General features: G+C 38.1%; 3 protein-coding genes across 5 annotated transcripts; all 3 read right to left on the minus strand.

Annotated features, from left to right (window-relative positions):
• Positions 1–62: 62 nt before the first annotated feature.
• On the minus strand, positions 63–5,120 carry f2 (coagulation factor II (thrombin)). Its single transcript, XM_056749883.1, has 14 exons — positions 4,904–5,120; positions 4,643–4,800; positions 4,440–4,464; positions 4,154–4,225; positions 3,881–3,986; positions 3,606–3,736; positions 2,380–2,691; positions 1,972–2,082; positions 1,735–1,861; positions 1,437–1,604; positions 1,031–1,204; positions 633–811; positions 459–529; positions 63–328 (listed from the first exon to the last, which is right to left on the minus strand). Exons 1-14 carry the CDS (start codon positions 5,022–5,024, stop codon positions 173–175), a joined length of 1,911 nt encoding a protein of 636 aa, XP_056605861.1. The 5' UTR covers positions 5,025–5,120; the 3' UTR covers positions 63–172.
• A 607-nt stretch (positions 5,121–5,727) lies between these two features.
• On the minus strand, positions 5,728–9,451 carry znf408 (zinc finger protein 408). Of its 3 annotated transcripts, none has more exons than XM_056749855.1 (5): positions 9,355–9,451; positions 8,353–8,567; positions 8,148–8,215; positions 7,741–8,015; positions 5,728–7,640 (listed from the first exon to the last, which is right to left on the minus strand). In XM_056749855.1, exons 1-5 carry the CDS (start codon positions 9,377–9,379, stop codon positions 5,848–5,850), a joined length of 2,376 nt encoding a protein of 791 aa, XP_056605833.1. In that variant the 5' UTR covers positions 9,380–9,451; the 3' UTR covers positions 5,728–5,847. The 3 variants fall into 3 exon arrangements, with proteins under 3 accessions (XP_056605833.1, XP_056605847.1, XP_056605839.1); XM_056749869.1 differs by having other exon boundaries at positions 9,058–9,429; XM_056749861.1 differs by having other exon boundaries at positions 8,148–8,212; positions 8,353–9,429.
• Positions 9,452–12,117: 2,666 nt separating this feature from the next.
• syt13 (synaptotagmin XIII) lies at positions 12,118–21,219 on the minus strand. Its single transcript, XM_056759330.1, has 6 exons — positions 20,829–21,219; positions 18,649–18,853; positions 17,985–18,122; positions 15,952–16,268; positions 14,141–14,261; positions 12,118–13,942 (listed from the first exon to the last, which is right to left on the minus strand). The coding sequence occupies exons 1-6, from the start codon at positions 20,994–20,996 to the stop codon at positions 13,638–13,640; spliced, it is 1,254 nt and encodes a 417-aa protein (XP_056615308.1). The 5' UTR covers positions 20,997–21,219; the 3' UTR covers positions 12,118–13,637.
• Positions 21,220–21,613: the final 394 nt, after the last annotated feature.

Consider the following 21,613-nt stretch of genomic DNA (forward strand, 5'->3'; position numbering starts at 1 on the left):
TGCATTGTTTAAGACAGCCATGAAAAACACAAAGAATACAACTCCATTCTCTCACACTGGCATCAACATATAAAGAATTCATCATTTTATTCATCACTTTGGATGTTGCATTAAATGTGACCAAAGTATTTGCTTCTTGTGTGGCAAAGGTCTTCTTTCAAATGCTGGAAGATCATTCTGTCTCTGTGGAGTCTATTTTGTCAATGACTTTTCTCATCCAGCGACGCATACGGAACAGGTGTGTGTAGAATCCATATTTGCCATCACGGTCGCAGCCCTCACCCCATGACACAATGCCAATCTGATACCAGCGTTTATCTGTAGGACTCTGTGAGCATTGAGAAGTTTTATAAGGACAAGAAGCTTGAATATAACTAGAAACAGTACAAAATAGAGGTTTCTAAGTAACCTACTAATTATATGCAGCTTATATGTTTTAATTAAGAAAGTTTTTCTACCTTCATCACAAAAGGCCCACCACTGTCTCCCTCACATGCATCACCTCTAGTTGATTCATGTGGCTGGTAACCTGTAAAACAGAAGTCAAGGTGAGTGCGTTTAATGAATTACATCTGAATTGTCTGTCTTGAAGCCTAAATGTCCCTAATGTGAAAGAACCTGACTGGTCTTACCAGCACAGAACATATTGTCAGTGACGACGACAGAGGTAGAATTGCGGCAGATGTTTTGATCCACAATGGGCAAGTGAATCTTTTGCAGCACTGCAGGAAGATTTGCAGGGTTAGAGGTCCATGATTCCCTGAGGTTCCCCCATCCGGTTACACGGCCCTTGAAGCCAGCAAACATCAAACTTGAGAAAGAAAGGGGGGGAAATAAATCATTTAATTACCTTTAACAAATTATAAAAAAGTGGTGTAGAGTGTATGCAGCCTATATGTTCTTATAAAGGAGATACATGTACTTTTATAAACAAATTTGTCACTTCGTCATTCATAAATAAAAATGTACTAATACATAAAACAACTTGCTTCAAAAGGTTACTGGATTATTAAGTATTGTATTTTCTAACTTTTTTGAGATGGCTTTGGAGGGTAGACAAACAGGATGGATCTCATTAGTAAAGGTAATAGGCTTCTTCATGTGCAGTAGGGCAATGTCTCTGTTCAGGTTCTCCTTCCAGTTATATTTAGGATGGATAATTATTTCATCAATGGCCGCTATCTTCTCAGTCCCCTTCTCATACCTGACTCAGACAGAAAAAAGAAATTGTTTAAAACACCTTCGACAAGCAGAAGTGTTACTCAGATGTTTCTAAATCACTAAACAAGCCATTTCAGAATTTAAACTAACAGAACTAAATACATTTTCTGGTTCATTTAGATTTAATAATCCTTTAATAATATATGTTGTTGTTGCTATTGAATGATGTACCATCAATTTAGATAGGTCTTTTAAACTTGTGGACAAGTGCTTACTTAGTACGAGAGTGTTTTCCAAGACGAACAAGGATATCATTGGATGTGAAGTTCTTGTTCCATGGTGGGTAGAGAAGGCAGTGAGCTGCAGTCAGAATCCAAGTATCACTGATCAGACTGGCTCCACAGAGCAACTCTTGAGGACTGCGCTTATATAACATCACCTGCCTACAAATAACATAAAAAACAACATACAATCCACAGGATTAGCTGTTTGCATTCATCAGTTGGGCCAAGCATGCAAACAGTGAGTTGTAATTAAACATTTTGTTTTATGTTACTGCTGTGATACATTTACCATGGAGCACTGCCCATTTCAGCCTCCTCTCCACCGACTATTCTGCTTCCACTGTATGACATCAGTAGATCCTTTTCATTTTTATCCTCTTTACTGAGCTTCTCAAATAAGGGCCGTACTCCACACTCTGACAAAAGACAATTTCATTCACTTTACTCTTAGCCGACTAAAGAAAAGACCTCACCCCATGATAACATCATCAAAGCAACATGTGTGGGTAATACATGAGTATTTTACCTTGCTCTCCATTGCCAAAGCTGCGGGGGCTAAAGAAAGTCTTCCTTTTGTCTTCAAGAGTTGTTCTCTCTCGACCACCTCCATCCTCCACAAATTGGTCCAGAGGGGCATCTGAGATTAAATGCCAAAGAAAGATTGCTCAGTGGGGTGTATTTATGAATTAAATCTATAAATCTATCTCTATAATATTGGTTTACATATGCAATAATCCATATGTAAACAATACCAAGAATTGTATTTTTTTTAAATTGCCTTTTTTAAATTTAACCCATGCAAGATCTTCCACTGTCCGAATATTATTTTGAAGAGTATTACAATAAACCGACTGTAACACTTTACTTTGGGGAAATATGTGATTTATTACAATGTATAGATATGTCTTATTAAGGCAAGAGGGATAATACTCACCACACAGCTCAAAGTCACAATAGTCAATGGTTATGTTTCCACTACGTTCCTTGACATAGCACCACGGTCCTTCCATATCTCCATCAGGATTTCTACAGTTGTTCTTGACCAGCTGAACTTGAGGCAGAAAATCTTTTCCCTTAATCAATGCTTGTACTTCTGCTGCGTTCCACTGCAGACAGGTGCGACCCCCCAAAGTCACAGAAAGATCTCCTGTGTAGGCCTCTCCATTTCCATCCAGACAGTTAGTCTTAACATAACGCTCTGCAGGATTTACTGTAGGAGGTCTAGGAGGAGGTGCAACAGTCTCACCTGTGGAAGAGATAATGAGAAGATCAGAACTGCTGGTTTGTCATAAATAAGGTAGCATGTATGCAGCGAGTATTTTATAACTAGTAGTCTTATTGCAGTGTTTCTTTATTTCTTGTGTCTGTGAACTTAAAGGACCATTGTGTAATTTTTAAGGGCATCTAGAGGTGAGATTGTGAATTGCAACCAATGACCCACTTCACCCCTAACCCTCCCTTTAAGGCTGAGAGAGGACTAATACGTCATCCCGTTTTAAACTTCTCTCCCAAATAATTTATAGAGCAGTTTGTCTTATTAGGGCTACTGTAGAAACAACATGGCGATGGCGACATGTCAATAACATTCCATGCAAGCAGACCAGTAGATAGAAATAGCTCGTTCTAAGGTAAGAAAAAGATAACGCTTCATTATGTTAGGTCTTTAAACACCTGTGAACACATAGTTATGTATATTATATTGCATTTCTGTCAATAGTTTCAAAAAATGACACACTGGACCTTTAACTAGACCAGTCTGGAGGAACTTAAAACAGAATGGAAACATAACACCTCAATGGCAACTTAAAAGAATAGTTCACCCCAAAATATAAACAAAAATGTAATCGTTTATTCCCCAAAAGTTATTCAAAACCTGTATATGTCCCTTTCCTGTGTGTAACACTATATAAAATATTTTGAGAAATGTCTCCATGGTTTGGTGTCTGTATAATTGAAGTCAATGAAGAAAGTCACACATATATGGAATCACATGAGGGTGAATAAATACATTAATATTTTTTGGGTGAGCTGTCCTCTTGGGCAAAGGGAACAATTGTGATGGCTTACACGCCACACCAAAAAACGCCCTGGTTGCAAATCCCAAACTTTAGCAACCACACCTTGCATTAATGTTTTTGTCTGTTGTGTGATTTTTTTTACCACATTTCGGCACATTGCAGACTTCTTTCCTGACCATGGGGTCTCTTGTAAAACACCAGGGCCCATCACTGCTCTTATCAGGATTTCTGCAGTGGTTCTCTGGTAGCTTTAGAATTGTGACATTAAATTCACTAGCGAAGGGAAACAAGTGGATTATAATCGTTGGAACATAATCCAGTATTCAACGAAATAAATAGTTTGCCTTTAGCAAATACTGAAAGATGATACTGTTAGATACTGGGGGTTTCAACACAAGAATAATAAACAGTACATACTGAATCAGGTGAGGGAAGTTGCTTTTCCAGTACTGACACACCCTTCCAGATTTGGTGACAGACACATTACCCTTATAGTTTTCACCAGTTTGTCTGTAGCAGTCTCCTGTAAATCACACAATCAACTAGCAGGGTTATTTTACTCAACAAAAATTTGTGTACAATCAGTCACTTAGTTTCATCAAAATTTTTTATTTTTACCTACTTTAGTTTTAGTAACTCACTAATGTGTTCAAGTATGCAATAACTCTAACTACAGTATAACATCCTTACCATTAACACGCATACATGTTCTCACACCGTCGATATTTGCTTTTGTTCTGGGTAATGTTGTTCCTTCACAATCTGTGGGAATAGAAGTAACCTTTAAATTTTATAAATAGTTTTATAAAGAACTTTTGTTTACATTTACATGCCAAAAGTTATGCACTCACACAAGACTTTTATTTTATAGGCCACTGAAAATGCACTTTGTCCTTGGTTCAATAGAAAGTGTTTACCCAAAATGTCACTGTTTACACTGAAACATTATGTTAAGTCTGTAAAAAGATATTCTTACCTAAATATTTTCCCCAAAATGCTTCCTGAGGAAGTGAAAGAAATTGAAATAGTTAGAATACTAGATAAAACAAACCTTTTTATTCAAACACCTATTAAGGTAATAAGATATACTATATAAAAAAAATCAGCCCACAATTATTTCAAGCATTTCTAAATATGTTCCACGAGACCATTAAATAATGTAAAAAATGCTTAGTTTACCGTTTTATCATCTATCTCAAACACCTCTCGAGCTTCTTCATGGTCACAGATCTCCTCCACACATTCTCTCTCCAGATTCCCTGGCTTCAGTTCCTCAAACATTGTGTTAGCTCTTTTAGCCCGGATAATCTGAGCGGCTTCCTTGTTGTCAATAAACACTAAAGCCCAAAAAGTAAACACTTAGTCAAAAACCGTCAAGAGCTAAGAAACATTAAGATTCTGTAAATTCAGATGTTTAATCAGGTTACAATTTTTTTTTACCATCATAACACAATGTGAGCTGAAGAACTTGTCCAAGAAGTAAAGAGAGTATGAAAAGTGCTGCTTTTGCTCCCATTCTTGCGGACGAGTGAGGCTGGAATCCTAGAAGAAATTGGAGCATCTCACGGAGTCTATCGCCCACTCAGTCAGAAAGCCCAAAACTGCAGCTACTGCAAGTTAATATTGAACTACCAGAGTTCAGAGAGAACAAAATGTCTGAACTGTTTGATGTCCCTCAACAATGACTCTCTCTTTTCTATCAGATCACTCTCAGTAAAACATAATTTACTTTCCGAGGAACATCGTCACAGCTACATTTAATAAAACAAAGTGATAACTAAAGCTTCATATCTCAACAGCTGGCTGATTAGATGTACTAGAACGTAAGTGAGAACTTAGATGAACCCAATTTCTTTTAAACCTATAAAAAATTTGTCCTACAAAGTTATTAGAATAAACCAGTTGTAAAGTGTTTAAATATTGTTTCCAATCTTTACTTCCAAAGAAGCAAATAAACGAAAGATTTAAGAAGGTATAGCACAAATCTCATTCCTATTTAGAAGAAAAAATAACTGCTGTCGTACCTAAAGATAGACAGTTGTTTACTATAAAATACACAAAGTCCTTCACTTTAACAGTTAACAAATGACGGGATAAATTCTTCTTTAAAGAAGATTCATTGAGGAAAATCCTCGTAAATGTCCTGACAGATGTACAATGTTGGTATAAACCGTGATGTAACAAGGTCCACTGCAAACAAAAGTCAATATGTACTGATATCCACAGTGTACAGTCCTAAAAATCAAAGAACAACAAGCCATTAATTCAACAAAGCTGCCATGTTTATTTAACAAAGAAGTAAAATGATTGTTTGTGTCATTATAATTGTCTTGTTGTTGCTTTGGGCTGAAACAAAATGTGAAGACACTCTATAAATATGAAAATTACATTTCTATTTCGACAGTTTCTGCCACTGAGCTAAGATCATCCTGACTTTGTAATATGACTAAACAACTATTAGGATCCTGTTCTGCATTGCCATCCTGCACAACTATACATTCAGTATTAGCTTCCTGAATTTCTAGACACTTGGCATCAGCAGACTGGTCTTGAATTACAATACACTCAGCATTGCTATCTGTGACGATAAACTGAATAATATTCTCACTGAACTCAATTTGTTCAAGCCCCTTATCAATTGTGTCACGGTGGTACACGCCAGAGTCCAAGACTACACTTTCCGGGTGAGACACTATTGTAAAGTCATCAGGGGCTTGAACGTAAGGCACAACTTGTCCATTCTCCAATCTGATGGCGTCACTCTTGCCTGGCTCACTCTGTGTTTTACGGCCTGACCTTCTGGCTCGACCTTGCACTGGCAATGAGTGCCCAGCTTGTTTGTGTGACAGTATATGTCGCTGTAGACTCTGCATCATTTTGTATTTAGCGCCACACTCCTGACACTTGTGCGGCTTCCCCTCCTGATGAGATTTTAAGTGGCGCCGTAGCTTGGTCGCCATCGTGTACCCTTTCCCACACTGTTCACATTTGTAAGGCCTTTCTCCCGTGTGAAGGCGTTCGTGGGCCCGTAGTGTGTGAGGGTCCCGTAAAGCCTTACCACACACGGGACAGAGATACATCTCACCCGTGTGGGAAATCATATGCCTGCGCAGTTCAGGTACTTGAGAGAAGCACTGGTCACAATGATCGCACTTGTAGGGTTTCTCTCCAGTGTGGATGCGCAAGTGTCCCAGTAAATTCCCACGTTGCCGAAAGCTCCTGTTACAGTACTGGCAGACGTACGGCCGTTCTCCACTGTGGAGACGCATATGGTTTCGCAAAGAACCAGAAGTGGATAGTTCTTTATTGCACTCCGGGCACTTTATCTTAGGAGCCTGGTAGTCAGGCTCTTTGGTCCGGTGGACTTCTCTGTGGACGCGTAGCGAGGGTCGGCGAGCAAAAGCTTTTCCGCAGACGTCACAGACATATGGCTTCTCCCCTGTGTGGAGTACTAGATGTTCCCTGAGGTCACGTTTCAAGCCGTAACATTTGTCACAGTGCGTGCATTTAAAGGGCCTCTGACCGCGGTGCATTAGCAGGTGAGCTTGGAAGCTTTCCTGCGAACTGTAGCATTTACCACACTCATTACACAAGTACGGCTTCTGATCTTGATGCGTCAAGTTGTGTTTCTTAAGATGGCACAGCTGAAAGAAGCTCTTTTCACACTGGTCACATTTGTACCTCCTCTCTCGTATATTGGAGAGCTGAAGGAGATCCTGAGTGTCTTGCGTTCTTTCATTACATTGGTTCTCACTTACTTCTTCTATGTCGTTACTCTCGTTTCGCATTTTTAAAAACTTTTTTTTGTTTTTCAGACTTTCACGTTTGTAAGTACGGTTAGCTGCGGAATGCACTTTTCGTGGTTTAGCTGCAAGGCGAGAGCTGGCTCTCAGGCTTCTCTCTGGCCTCAGCTGCTCTGATGAATTCAGGACTTGTGATGTAGATACATCAATGTTCTGTATCTCATCTCTAGCGGTAAGCTCCTCAGCCTGCTCAGCTTTCCTCTCCCCATGTGCCCCGTCTGTTCCATGCTTCTCTAGGTTACTAGAATTACAGGCTTTGGAGTCCCGAGTTCTTTTTAACTTGATTTGAGGTTTACTCCTGACAATCTGAGGTTTGGCATCTTCTTGTGTGACTTTCCCGTCAGTATTTTGTTCTGAACCAATGTGGACAGAATCTGTTGGAAGACACAGTTTGTATTTAGCCGACATATTAAACACACAAGACTACATCATGGATCATCATCTATGCAGCAAAAATATTATGTATTAACTCACATGCACAGGCTGCATCCTCAGGGTGAATTGGAGGGATAGCCTCCAGAACTTCCTCTTGCTCTTTATCTGGTGGATCATATTTGCAGATTTCTACTTGAATTGCTGCTATTTTATCCTCTGATTCCAGAGGCTCAAGAGGGGGTTCTTGTTGATCTCCCCACAAGAGCAGTTCTGTTCCGGGCTTAATGTCCTGACTGACCTGTAAACACAGCCTTCCATCCACTTCAAGCATACTGATATTCTTATTTTCCTTATTGTGAGTACTGCAGGCAAACCTGTGGAGACATATGAGAGACTGTTAAACAAGCCTGGTAATATAAGGTTACTAATTAATTTACAACCAAAATACTGATAGCCTGATAAAATGCATGACAGAAAGAATAATAGTGAATGCTTAATTAACATACCTTATCCAATACATCTCATCAAAGAGTTGTCCTTTCAACGCATTTTGGCATGCATTTTGTAATCCCTGCTGAACAATAACACTTATTTAGTTCTTACTTGAAGCTCACATGAATTACATACAGGATCACTGCTAAAACAACACAGTAAAACCTGCCACTGTTAGTTTAATAACAAACACATGTCAGTTCACACTGGTAAACATACCTCTTCTGACTTTTCCTTGCTGATCATTTGGTCAGGCTCCTTCAGACCTAGCAAAGTGCCTTTCTGTAACACTCGCCCAACACACCACAAACCCAGCTGTCCATCTTTGGCCAGAGAATGGCCGAGGGTCAGGCCTCTTGGTATTGATCTCAGAAAGCTGTGAATGGAATCCCTCATATCCTCAGACTTTTTATTGCTTCCAATGTGTGTAGCCACTAGAAAACATGTTAAAATGATCATACTTTGACACTTCTTGATTTTAAAGGATCAATTTAGTTATGTGACATACATATAATTAATACTTATTATAATAAATATTGATTTAATACTAAAAATGTATATTAGGCATTAGGCAATATTGACATTAGGACGGAGATCAGCATTTAAAGCTTTGAATATTTATCAAGATTTAGTTCAGCTATTACTAATTCAATAGTACTGTACAACCAACAGAAGGCTTATTCATAGTCTATTTTGATTTATGATAAAATTGATAATGATTTTTATTATAATATTTTTTAGTGAAAACCACAATCTCGACATTAGAGTAAAGCTTGATTACATAACATAAAATCTATAATGTTGCATGCATAATGTAAATTTGAACACTTTCAATAAACACTACAAAAGGTAAACGTAAACGGTGTTGGTGTTCCACGTGGTTCTTTGGCAGTCTATGATGTTATGCAGCATTGTGGAGCTTACGTTAGCTGATGTGACAAATATTAAGCTAACGTTAGCTCGGATCTTAATTTGAACCCTGATGCCTGATAAATTTCACATAGTTAGTGGCATTAAACACTGTGTGGATGTCACTTAGTAAAGTAAATCTCCAACTAAACATTGTTTTTGTTTGCGTCTATATAACCCATGCACATCTTTATCTTTAGCAAAGTAGGACATAATACTAACGTAACCTAGCAGCGTTAACCTATCAATAACTGGTCGGATCTGTTTGCTTATTTAAACGTATTAAACAAGAATGGAAAAAAATCAACCAACTCTGGGCTATATTTCCTCTTCGCATCGGCCACTTGATGATCTATTTATCCAGTTGAAACTCCGGGAAAATTATCGTTCTCCAGCAAACAGGCCATCGGCCGGAAGTTGCTGTTACAGTGAAACTCTTCCCTCTTTATATAGCAACACTACCCCTTTAAATGTTTTATTTTAAAACAACCCGAAGACTTAATGAAAGTCAATTATAAGAATGCATTAAACTGTTCATGGAAACAATACGATATACAGAGTGCCATGTTCAAAAGTACAAACGTATCTATTCGTGTTAAAGATTATATTACGAAGGGTATTTCTCAGTCAATTAATGTAACACTACTCTCTTTACGCGTCCATTGTTTATTTAAATTACGTTTTTGTCTTTCTGTACGTGCAAATGTAAAATATATTTTTCAAAGATTAAATATACATGCAACTATCCCTGTCCAATGCACAAAATCTTTCTAGCACGAGGTGGGGCTAGAGAAACATCTCCATTGCACACCTCTTTAGAATCAAGCAATAGGAGCATAACGTTGTTTGGTGTAAATTTAGGTATATTTTTATAATACCCATATCCAGTGGCTCACACTACTGTTTATTATCCTGTATATATTTTGAAGAAAATGCAGTGTTGGTTTAATACATATGATTCAAGCAGCAATGGAAGCAAATCAGACATTTGAGGAGATTGGAAAAAGGATGAGGAAGATCTCCACCAGTATCTGACTGGATTGAATGGGATTTGTGAATGTCAGAAATGTGTATAAAGAAGGTAAATATTACATTTCAATTTCATTGTGAGTTTATATTGCAATACGTTTTGGCCAATATCATCAAAACATCCTTTCATCCTCCTGCCCAAGTTTCAGCGCTGAAACTCAATCTGTTTGCTCTTCTGATGATCAATCTCCTAATCCTTTTCAGTTTTTCTCCTTTATCTCAGTTACCTTTCCCTTATCCTCTTATCGTTTACTTTTTGTCCCAGTTATTGATCCTTCTAGTCTAGCAGCATTGATGTACCAGCCTAATTGTTTATGTTATAGTCAATGACCTCTGCTTCTTGGGTCTGTTATAATGAGCTGATTAAGGTGTAAAGAGACTTGAAGTGATAATTTAAAATCATGTTGTTCAAAGCAGAGTCAAACCTCTTTAAATTACAAACCTGTGTTGAATACAGAAATAATCTGAATAACTCAGCCTTTTCACATCACCGTGGCAACATGGATCCATCTGACCCAGGAGAGTTTGAGAGGGGAGAGACAGGGCAGATTGGACACAAACACACAAACGGGCGTCCGAGCGACACTGTCACAGCGAGCTGTGTTATAAATGTTTAGAGAATGCTTTAATACAACAATTCCAAAACTCAAAGTGTTTTTTACTGTTGTTGTTTTATAGTATCTTATGATTCTGCTTTTTTGCTCTGGCTCTGTTTGTCATTGCCAGTGTCACAGTAATTCAGCAACATTTACACTAAGCAGACCACATTGAGGAGAAAGAGAACAGAATGATGAAGCTGAACAGTACAGGCAGTAATAATGTTTCAGGGAGTAAAGCTCACAGAGCCAGTGGCAGCTTCCCTCATCTCAACTTCAGACAGAAACATTTTCTAGGGCAGATTTTTCCCTACATTTATATTTCATGTGTTAGTTCTGTAAGAACTCCTCTCTGTGTGACAGAGGGAGTCAGGAGGCTGTGAAAGAAGTGTTTTTAGTGTTTTTGTTATAATGGTCGTATAATTGTGTGGTTTTACAACAGAAGACAATAATGAAAACTCATTATTGTCTCGCATAATCAGGACGATAATGATTTTCTCTCTCTCTCTCTCTCTCTCTCTCTCTCCCTCTCTCCCCTTTTCATTATTTTTCCATTTTACACCTAATCAGAAACAAACTTATGATTTCACAGTTTACACTCAAGAACTTATTATGTTAATGAGAACTTTTTTATCAAATGGATTATATAAGAAGATCATATCATAATTAAGACATCATTGATTTTGTCCTCCTTATATTTATGTAAATATTTACAGTTTACTTCTATCATAGACTATATGTTACCTTTATCTTTATTTTATTTATATTGTCCTTTATAATATTTGTATTTGTCTTCGGAGCTGACCTGACCTTCATTTCACTACTGGTTGTAAATTCTCTAACTGTGTACGTGACAAATACAAATCTTGAATCTTGTCAAGATGAAAAAGTAGCAAAGCATTTCTTGTAGCTTTCCTGTAGCTCAGTGGTAAGAGCATTGTGTTAACAATGCAAAGTTGTGGGTTCGATTCCAGGGGATTATACCAAATTATAAATGTATAGGTTAATGCAATGTAAGTCGCTTTGGATAAAAACGTCTGCCAAATGCATAAATGTAAATGTAAATCTATAAAGAGGGAGTATGAGAAGAACTGCTTTCTTTGCACATGTTAGTTGTCATTTTGTTTAACTGTGGCCAAATAAATTGACATTTGTCTCATTTATTTGTAATTCCGACCCTCCCCCCACAATCATACTTTATTAGTTTTGCTCTGAATAATTTTTCTTTTTGAGAAAAAGATTAATAAAATAAACTATGCAGATTTATTTCCACAGCCTTCTTTGCCAATTCTGTGATCGTGCAGGAATGTGCTGTATGGTGCTTGTGGGTGGTGCAGTCTGTCACTTACTGATGGCGCTCATCTGTGTGTGAGCTGAAATCCGACTTATTCTTTAAATAGAGACTAGTCATATCTGATATCATACCTTACAAACCACACATACCAATCAACACATTTAGAGAAATTTATATTTATTTCACACCAAAACTATTTGTTTCACAAAAAGCAGCGACACTGGCTTAAAAAGGAATAGGAACTGATTTCAGTATGAAATTGCTAGTGTGTTCAAAGTTATATGGATGGAACAGGTTACAGTGATAACCTATTACATATGCCATGCCTGCAAATGAGCAAATACAAAAATATTCTAAATTTGATCATGAGAGTTTTAACATGTCATTTGCTATAAATAATGCCATATAAATCAAGAAGAAGTGTCATGCAGCATTGGGAATTTGCACTGCTTAAGCTTATTGCTACCCAAGGAAACAATTAAAAAAATATCTTAAAAGCGTGAATTTGCTATCAAAATATTGTACAGATAACTGATATTTCTCTACTAACAACGAAAATGATCAGCAATTAAAACATTGCACAGAATTTAAAACCCTGCTTGCTTGTGACCCTTCGTTTGATGATATCATTCAAAAAAATTATGACCGGTTTCTATTGAAGATTATAGTGTTACCAGATCACACAAAACAAATAACAGTAAACACATATAATAAATACTGTAGTAAACACTCATAGTGACTTAGCTAAAAACTTCCTTAGAGCTGCTATTTGGTTCTAGCATATTACTGTTTATGCATGTGTCAGTCCATGCATTTCCAAAAAGCACAAAATATGAAGCCTATATGTACAGTTTGGTTTTGGCACTTGGATGAAATAGCAGCTGTGGTGAGTATCTGTGTATGATCATTGTCACTTACATTCGAAAAAAGCCATTTTTTATTCATTTATACCCCTAAGAAGATTTGCAATCTGAGTACCTACATCCTGCAAAGAAACTTGACTGTTTTCACAGTGGAACTGTTAATATCACCACTATAGCTTGCAGAAATATGATTCAGTCATACATTTACGAGACAATTAGAAGAATAAGCCACACAATCAAATATTAGATTTTTTATTCTATAAGAACCATGCACCTTTAGACAAATAAAGCTGCCCTTATGAGACCCTGTAGATTAGACTAATGAAGTGATGTATTCTTAGTATATAGTGTATATATGAGTATATGAGTATAGGGTTAATAGCTATATTCTACAATTGGTGGCCATGGTTGTGTTAATGTTAATGATGTCCTATTATGTGATAAATTAGGAGAAAGTTATCATGTCAAACCTGGTGAGATGCATTGGTCTGACCTTTCCTTGATCGGATTCATATGTTTCCTCGCGTTGAAGGTCGCTTTTCAATCTATTTTGTGTATAGCAGTTGTATTGGGAGATTAGACTCCACATCACACCGATTTATAGTAGCACTGACTATTTAAAACACACTGACAACAACACCAAAGGTAAATGCAGCACTGCTTACATGAAACACTCTACACAACCGTTTAATAATATTAGTACTGTAGGGACTGTCTTCTTTTATCTTTTCCCTTACCTCTGCAGAGAACTTAGTTATTAAATTACTGAGTATTTAGGTAGTGCCTGAATGTGGTGGTTTTTAATAATCGAAATTAGGCATACAGCGGATGCCACATAGCAATTTGCTTGCGTGGATTATCTAGCATCTGTTTCCAGTGCTGCAGGCCTGTACCGGAGGTGTGGATACCCAGCGTGCAGCGGCCCAGAGGGAGCAGGGTGTCTGGGCTGGCCAGGTTCAGTACCTCCAACTCAATGCTGGATTTAGACAGTAGCTCGCTAGGCAGTTCTAGCATCATCATCTCGTTCCAGACCGGATTAATCTTGTGCTTCACCCGCCGCGTCTGCTTCTTCTTCAGCTTGGTATTTTGATGTTTCAGAGTCAGCTTTACTGACAGATCTTTGAGAGAAAATACAGAGAAAAAGTCTATGGTCATTACAACTCAAAATGTTGATCTAACAGGTCTATATCTCATAACGGTACTCAAGACAGTACATATTTTTATGTTGATTTGCATAACACTTTTTATTGTTTACATTGAGCTGGCTGACAGTCATGTTATGGTGGTAGACTGTGTACATATTTATGCGGTAATACCTATGTTGTCTTTAAGTTTGTCTGACAGAAGTCCTCTAGCCTTCATTACAACCACTCCAAGTCTATTGGCCGCTGGTAAATAACTGAGCGACAACAATAACTCTCCTGCTGATGATGTCACCTGTAAAGACAAAGTAGGTTTGGGTCCAACTATTAAAATCAAACATTTTCTTGGCCCCATTAAACCTATATGACAGAACAGGCAGAGAAAGATTTTAACCAAGTGCTGTGGTCATTTTGTGAGACGGACTGAATGTGACTGGCTTCTCTTTCAGGACAAAAGTTGCTGATTCAAAATTAGCATTATGTCAACACGGCACTGAGGTTAAACACCCTGAATCATTGTATTTCATTCCCGTCATGACCCGATACAAATCCACTACTGCCACCAGCCCCTCTTTATCATCTGAACGTGACATTATCTTTCAAAAGTAAATGTAATCTGGGGCTTTTGAATCAGAACTGACACAACAGAATTTCTCAAATCGTCATTATCCCAGTTATGTGATAAACGGTCAATGGAATACTGTCTTAGGTTATATAGGAACAGTCCTATATTTCCTGTGCTTAAATAGTGTAAAGAACAAAGTGACGAAGAAGTGGTGCCCATACCTTTTCTCCCTTATAGGCCTGCATTGCACACATACATATTGGTATTTACCTCCAGGTTCTTTCAGGTAACTCATTTAATTTGGCTTTATTTCTCTCTCTTTTTCTTTTGCCCGCTCCCTGTCTCTGCAGTCTAAAGGTAGTTAGCAATTCCAGGCACGTCTGTGTGTGTGTGCGCCTTGGAACTGGATCTCCTCCGGGAGGTGTGATGACGCAGATAATGATTCCTAGCTCTGTAGGTCTATGACATCACAAACTCCTCAGACATTACTGTGGGTGGAATCAATGTGTGCTCGAATATATGAGATCCAGAACCCAAAAGATTAGAGGGGCACAAGGTGGGGATGGAGAGGACATATTCAAAAATAAATACTCCCACAATTATTCTCTACCATCTCTTGTGCGCAGTATAAACTGCACTGCAAATCCTCTGAGCTATTTCTATACTTTTGTCAATATGTGCACTTGTGATGATGATTCAGAAACAGGTCCGTAAACACATTAGCATCCCATAATAAACCGTTCATCTCACACCAAGTGTGTGACCATGGGAACATCTCATAGTAATGAGGTGCGGTTGTGCATGCATGCGTGTGTGGCTGTGTCCGAAAGCTTTTGCATCTGACCTGCTGCCTCACTGCTATGTAAGACTACAGATAACAGAAATGTACAGAAATTAAGGACTATAATGGTCATTAAATAAATGTGGCTCACAAATGTGGGAAACATAAAATTCTCACATGTTCATATAAATAAACTTTCTGCTAAAGGTTTTCAAAACCTTATAAAATGGTATAGTGTAAAGTTGTTGGCATGTGTGTGTGCATGTGTGGGCAAGCATCAATACAATTCAAACTCCAGTATGAGTCACTGGCTGACTTTTCCCTATCTCAGAAGACCACTAGTTTACAAATTTTTAAAGGTCACACATTGTCTTTTGATATCTTTCTCCTCGATGTGCCAGTATATAATAAGCATTACCCATGCAGCTTTGATTCAATTACTTGCTATGTTTATTCCAAGGTCATATACTACCAACACCTGAGACAGATACAGCCTCCTGAGGTCTTTACTGTTTACCAATAAATTTGACCTGCAAATTAATATTTTTTCTCACGAAATTGGTCTGTACTTCTATCCCACACAGCTGTATCTCTTAGCTGAATTTAATGATGTGAAATGTGTTAAGGAATGTTTCTCACCTGTTTGGGTGGCTGTAAGTCAACCCAGCAGTCAGCGTCCAACATCATGCTCACATCAGCCAGTTTAAAACGCATTGTGCCCAGAGTAGAATTATGTGAAAATCGATCACAGCAATGAAGGGAGAGGGCCACCTCTCCATCTAGACCACCAGCTTCCTGTGTGCCATCCAAGGGCAGAATAAACACTAGCTCCTCACCCCACTGTACCCGTCCGGCCAACTTGTGGACTGCTGTCTGGGCATGCTTCTGCTCTTCAGAGATACGCACACACCCTGATATATAGCCTTCACATCCTGAATCCACTGAAATGTTCTCCGCTGCATTAAAATGGTGAGAGAAAGGAAATGAGAGGATTAAAATTTTAACATGGAGTAGAATGACAAATCAATCTGCGAGAATCTCCTCAAGGCCAAAGAAGCACCAAACATCACTTATTCTCTCTTTGTGACTCCTCACTTTTCATCTCAGCCAGGCATATTGATCTTACTTTTTTCTCTCTCTCTCTGTATGAGCAGACTAGAGGCTTTGTGAAGCAGATTTTCTCTCATTACTGATAATGATGGGTGTCAGTCACGGATGCAACTATTGAAATGGTAATTCTGTGATTTAAGCTGCATGAAAGAGTGCTTTATTCCTCCCAAACATTGGTTTAATGACAGGGAGGATTGCTCTCTCTGTTGCAGTCTCATAAAATGCGTTATCTGAGTCCTCTGCTCCACACACACACGACACATCTGGCTGAACCATGAAAGGATTAAAGTGTGATAGGAAGATACAGTTCAGAAATCTTCTAAGGATCATCAGTATTGTAATATGTGTTTTAAAAATTCTCTTTTTACTAGAAATTAGTAAGTGACAAAAAAACGAGAACAATATTGAATTTAAATGTTAAGAAAAAGATTTGAAACATCCCCTTGTTGACAGCACTGACGGATACTTTTAGTTGTGAAAACATGTTTTTCTGTGTATTTGGTGTGTTAAAAGTTGCCCATGCATGTATTAGACACGTAAAATTGCAAAAATTAAAGTGTCGAAACAAAAGATGCATTCTATCTAAAAGCGAATGCTCACCCAGACCTCCCTGAAATGCCTTGTGTAACCACACCCCCACAAATCTACGTCAGTTCGTGGTATGATTTGACTAAGACTGCCCAAATGTATACACAAGTAATGTCAGTACCTGTCAGCACAATTGCTATGGAACCTGATGTTCCAAATTTGGTAAGAGACGTCACATTTCTGTCACATGCTTGCAGTATTCGACCAATCACCACGTACTGATACAAACATGCACGGTATGTGGAATTTACAGCGTTGAATATAGAATCTTGTATATACATTGCATAACATCTAAAACAAACAATAATTTATTTATAGCCGTGTCATAGGACCCCTTTAAGCCGCGGTCAACCTTCCATTGTCTTAGATTCATACGCATGCGACAAACAGGAAACGCTAGCCCTCTCGGAGGATATTTCACTAAATCCTTGGTGTTTCGAGTCAGATCTGTGGGCGTGGCTTGTTGATTTTGAATAAATTCTTGCTGTTTCGAGTCTTATGAAACCCTTAGTAAACTACCTCTTAAACTTGCCAAAAAAGACCGCTGCATGATGACATCAGACTCGAAACACCAAGGATTTAGGCCCCAGTCACATTGCAGTTTTAGCATGCAACTATTTGTACATGCATCTGCATTTATGGGAAGGGAGCAGTATATGAGGAAATTAGCACAAGAATGGAGGAGGGTCACATCCTGAGGAGAGAAAGGTCAGAGTTCACCAAACTAGAACTTTGGAGCACAGTGGCACTTTGCAGCAAATGCTTGCATTTCTGGTCTGTCGCATTCGCATGCGTATGAATGGAAGTCAATGGAGCAAAAAGACAGGTGTGACCACTGCTTTAGTGAGTGCCGATATTTCGCATTTGGTTGCGTAGCAAAGTTCAAAGTAGCAAAGTAGCAAGTTTTTTTTTTTTTTCAACCTTCTATAAATTTGTGAAACTGTACAATTATACCATATATGAAATTGGGTTACCCTCAATCATGTTGATGTGCAGCTCTGCATTCTCTTTGTGCAGGCTGATGGAGAAGTGCAATTTGGGATACAGGATGGAGTTGCTTGTCGTCATAACACCAGTTTGCTCTGAAACGCAGGGTGTCTCATCTGCAGAGGCTGATATACAGGAAAAGAATATGAGTGTATCAAAAAGGTATTGTGAGCCCTTTCTGTTTTTCAATTATTAAGAAAAGCATGACATCCTATTTACATAAAGAGACCTTGTTTATTTATTATTACAGGTACATAACCTTTACAAATTGTTACAGAAGCTGTGTGCTATGAGTAAAATCAATGTATGTTGTCAACCACTATGATAAAAGGAGCAGCTTTCACTACTTTAACACGAAAAGGTTAGAAGTAGCCTCTGGGGAACGTCTGTAAAGAATTAAACAACATCAATCCATGGCACTACAAAAATTCATATTCCACATAATCCATTAGTGGATAAGTGGAATTCGGCAGATTTTTAAGGGTATGATTGAATTAATTATTAGATCTACCAATATGGAGGCAATCTGAGTACAATAATCCGACTTCTCCTGGCTGAAATGGACTGAAATAAACAGCAGGTGCTGGTCACACCGTATGACCTCCCCCATTGTTTTAATATTCCATTAGATTTTAGCTGTCATTTCCATACCTTGCCGCGGGAGGGAGAAGACCTCATCACATCCTGTTGCCTGGTTACAGGTGTCGAGCTCGGCAGCAGATGTGTCGCCGGCAGCTCCATGATCTTTGTAGTTTATTACCTCTTGAGAAGGGACGGAAGGTTTGGGCCAGTATATTTTTGGGAACTTCAAAGATGCTTGAGGCTGGATCGGTTCCGTCAACTTTTGCACACTGAACTAAAATGTGTACATGAAGAAAAGGGTCAGAAAATAATGATAGAAAAGATAGAGAAAAACAGTTTGATTGATTTAATGTATAATGGCGATAAAACAAAGCGAATGTGCCTGGCCCTTGAAATCTTAAACCAATTAGTATTTAACCGATCCAAAAAAATGTATAATGATGATGTAAAAACACTTATCTTGAACCATCTGCAGTGAATACAGACTGACCTTGATAAACCTACATTTTGTTCCCCCCCAAAAATCTAAATGTGCATGTATGACTGGCTGAAAACACTCCTGAGGAACTGATAAGAGACTAAAAAAACAATACTAGAAATCCAGAGACCAGAATCTAGTAAATATTTTCTCATCTTTTGCATCCTTCATCAATAAAAATTCATCACACATCCCGGACATGATTTAACACTGACTGGCGCTGTTTGCTGGCTGAGTTTCACGTTTCATTAGGGTTTTAATGTGAAGCATCTGACATGAAAAACATGGGCAAGCATGAGTGAAAAAATCAATAGCAGAGTGGGCAGTTATCATGCTGAAAGAGAGCGCAAAGAGATAAGAGCAGACAGAATATGCTTATATTTCTCTCAACTCCCTCATAAATGATTAATACCGGTGCAATGAGTACTCGGCTACTTTACAATATAAGTCTGACCTTACAATAAATGAGTTCAACACAGAGAAGCACTCAGCTCTGTTTTCTTCTCCCAGCAGTATTAATTAAAATGTTTTTCTAGATATAGCAGCAGCATTTACTGCACAGGTCTGCCCTGTGGTTTTTTTTTTAATTCCTCATATCCCTGAAAGAAAGAACTGAGATTCTACTCACTGATTTAAGAAGAAAAAATTGTATCTGAGACAAGGCTAACTATGTCTATGGAAGTGAGTCGTGACTCTGGGCTGGTTCAAGGAAAGCTTGGCAGCTATACAAAGACATGACACAGAAGAGAGGTGTGTGAGTATGTATAAACGTGTTCATCTTAAAAAGTGTTTGTGTATGAATGTCCTAAAAGAATTATCTCTGATAAAGGCACTCTAGATACCACTATAACAATAACAGTCTTCTTGTCTCACGCCTTCCCGTGTGTGATTGCATTTGGCATCAACTGTCTGTTATTTGCAAATGTTCTTTGACACAGAGAATCTCTAGGAGAATAAATTGCTAAAGTGTGTGATTTTCTTCATTTTTATATGTGTAAAATAATGATTTTGCTTCAGATTTTCAAATTATTTTCGAGTTATTTTGCGCTGTACATGAAGCACAGATATAATACTTCATATGACCATTTTGTAAAATGAAGATTCAGAACAGAATTTAAATCTACTCTGTACATCTCTCAATATATATATATATATATATATATATATATATATATATATATACATACATATATATATATATATATATTGTATATTTATACACTGCTGTCCCAGATTCACTGAGATGACTCTCAGTATATCAGAAATATTTTTTTAACCTGCAGAAAATTCAACTGTATTTCTGTTTAAAATTTGCAAAGCATTTAGAGGTTATTACATGGATAAAAGATGGAGGTTCTCTACATTTTGAAGAGGAACTCATCCCACCCTTGAAATTCCCTCCCTGGTCCCCTGCATTCCACCCCATTGCCAGCCCTGTATATATACACATATAAAATACTTCTATGATGTTTAGTCGATCAGCAAAAATATTCCAAACATATCGGAAAAGATACTTAGTCTCTTGTTGTATAAAAACTTGAAATGTAATATCACAATTTGTGCCTGAGACTGAGCTAACCTGTGTTACGTAACCACCACTTCCATCTTTCCGCTCAGAGCACATTCATTTTGGTCTGTACAGCGTGTTTTTGTTTCACGCCTGTTTGTGATTCAGTTTCCTCTAACATCTGTTAACATTTCTAGCTTTTGTTATGTCTGTATTTAAATATCTAGATACTGGTCTGTCTGCATGGGTAGGTTTGACTCTTACCAGCGTGAGAGTGTGAAGGATGCTTGGTTTGGCTTTCTCTGGGTCAGTGTCATCCCCTCTCTCAAGTTTCCCCTTCTTACAGCTCTTGCAAAGCAGGGAGAGACCACAAAGTGTCAGCACTCCAGACACAGTACCTAGTGTTGCCCCTAATAGAACTGTCGCAGACATGAGAATTCCCAGGCAGGAACAGACACCCAAACACACAGAATGAGGTGCAGATGAGAGAACAGGAAAAGACAAGACAAACAATCCACTTCACTGATGTGCTTCCATGGTGAGGTAGGAGAAAAAGAGAGCAGATGCAGAGGAGAACTGGTCTAGAGAGGAAGACCTAGAATGGCATGTGCGCTTCAGCATGTGTGTGTGTAATGTACTGTCTGGAACAAACTCAGCCAGAACGGAACAGAACAAGAGAGTGAGAGAGAGAGAGAGAGAGAGAGAGAGAGAGGTAATGAAAGGGGAGGGGTAGATTGCTGGCATCCCCTCCTTATAAATATGCTCAAGTCTGTCATCGCATCCAGGCACCCCTCCCCACTATCACCAAAGTGGTTGCACGTCATCATTAACGTCAGAGCTGTGTACTCACCTTCACACACTGGGTGTGCTTTAGCAGAGCATCTAATAAATACAGGATGCAGGAATGTTTAAAATAATGAATTATTGAGCTCATTTTGGATCTATAGTATATATATTATTTATTTACTTATAACATGTAAAGCATTTTAATGAATAAAATAATAAGAAATTATACATTTGATAGCTTTTTCTACCATTTTATAGAAATG

This window comes from Triplophysa dalaica, chromosome 1, assembly GCF_015846415.1.
Source record: "Triplophysa dalaica isolate WHDGS20190420 chromosome 1, ASM1584641v1, whole genome shotgun sequence".
In the NCBI taxonomy this organism is placed as follows: domain Eukaryota; kingdom Metazoa; phylum Chordata; class Actinopteri; order Cypriniformes; family Nemacheilidae; genus Triplophysa; species Triplophysa dalaica.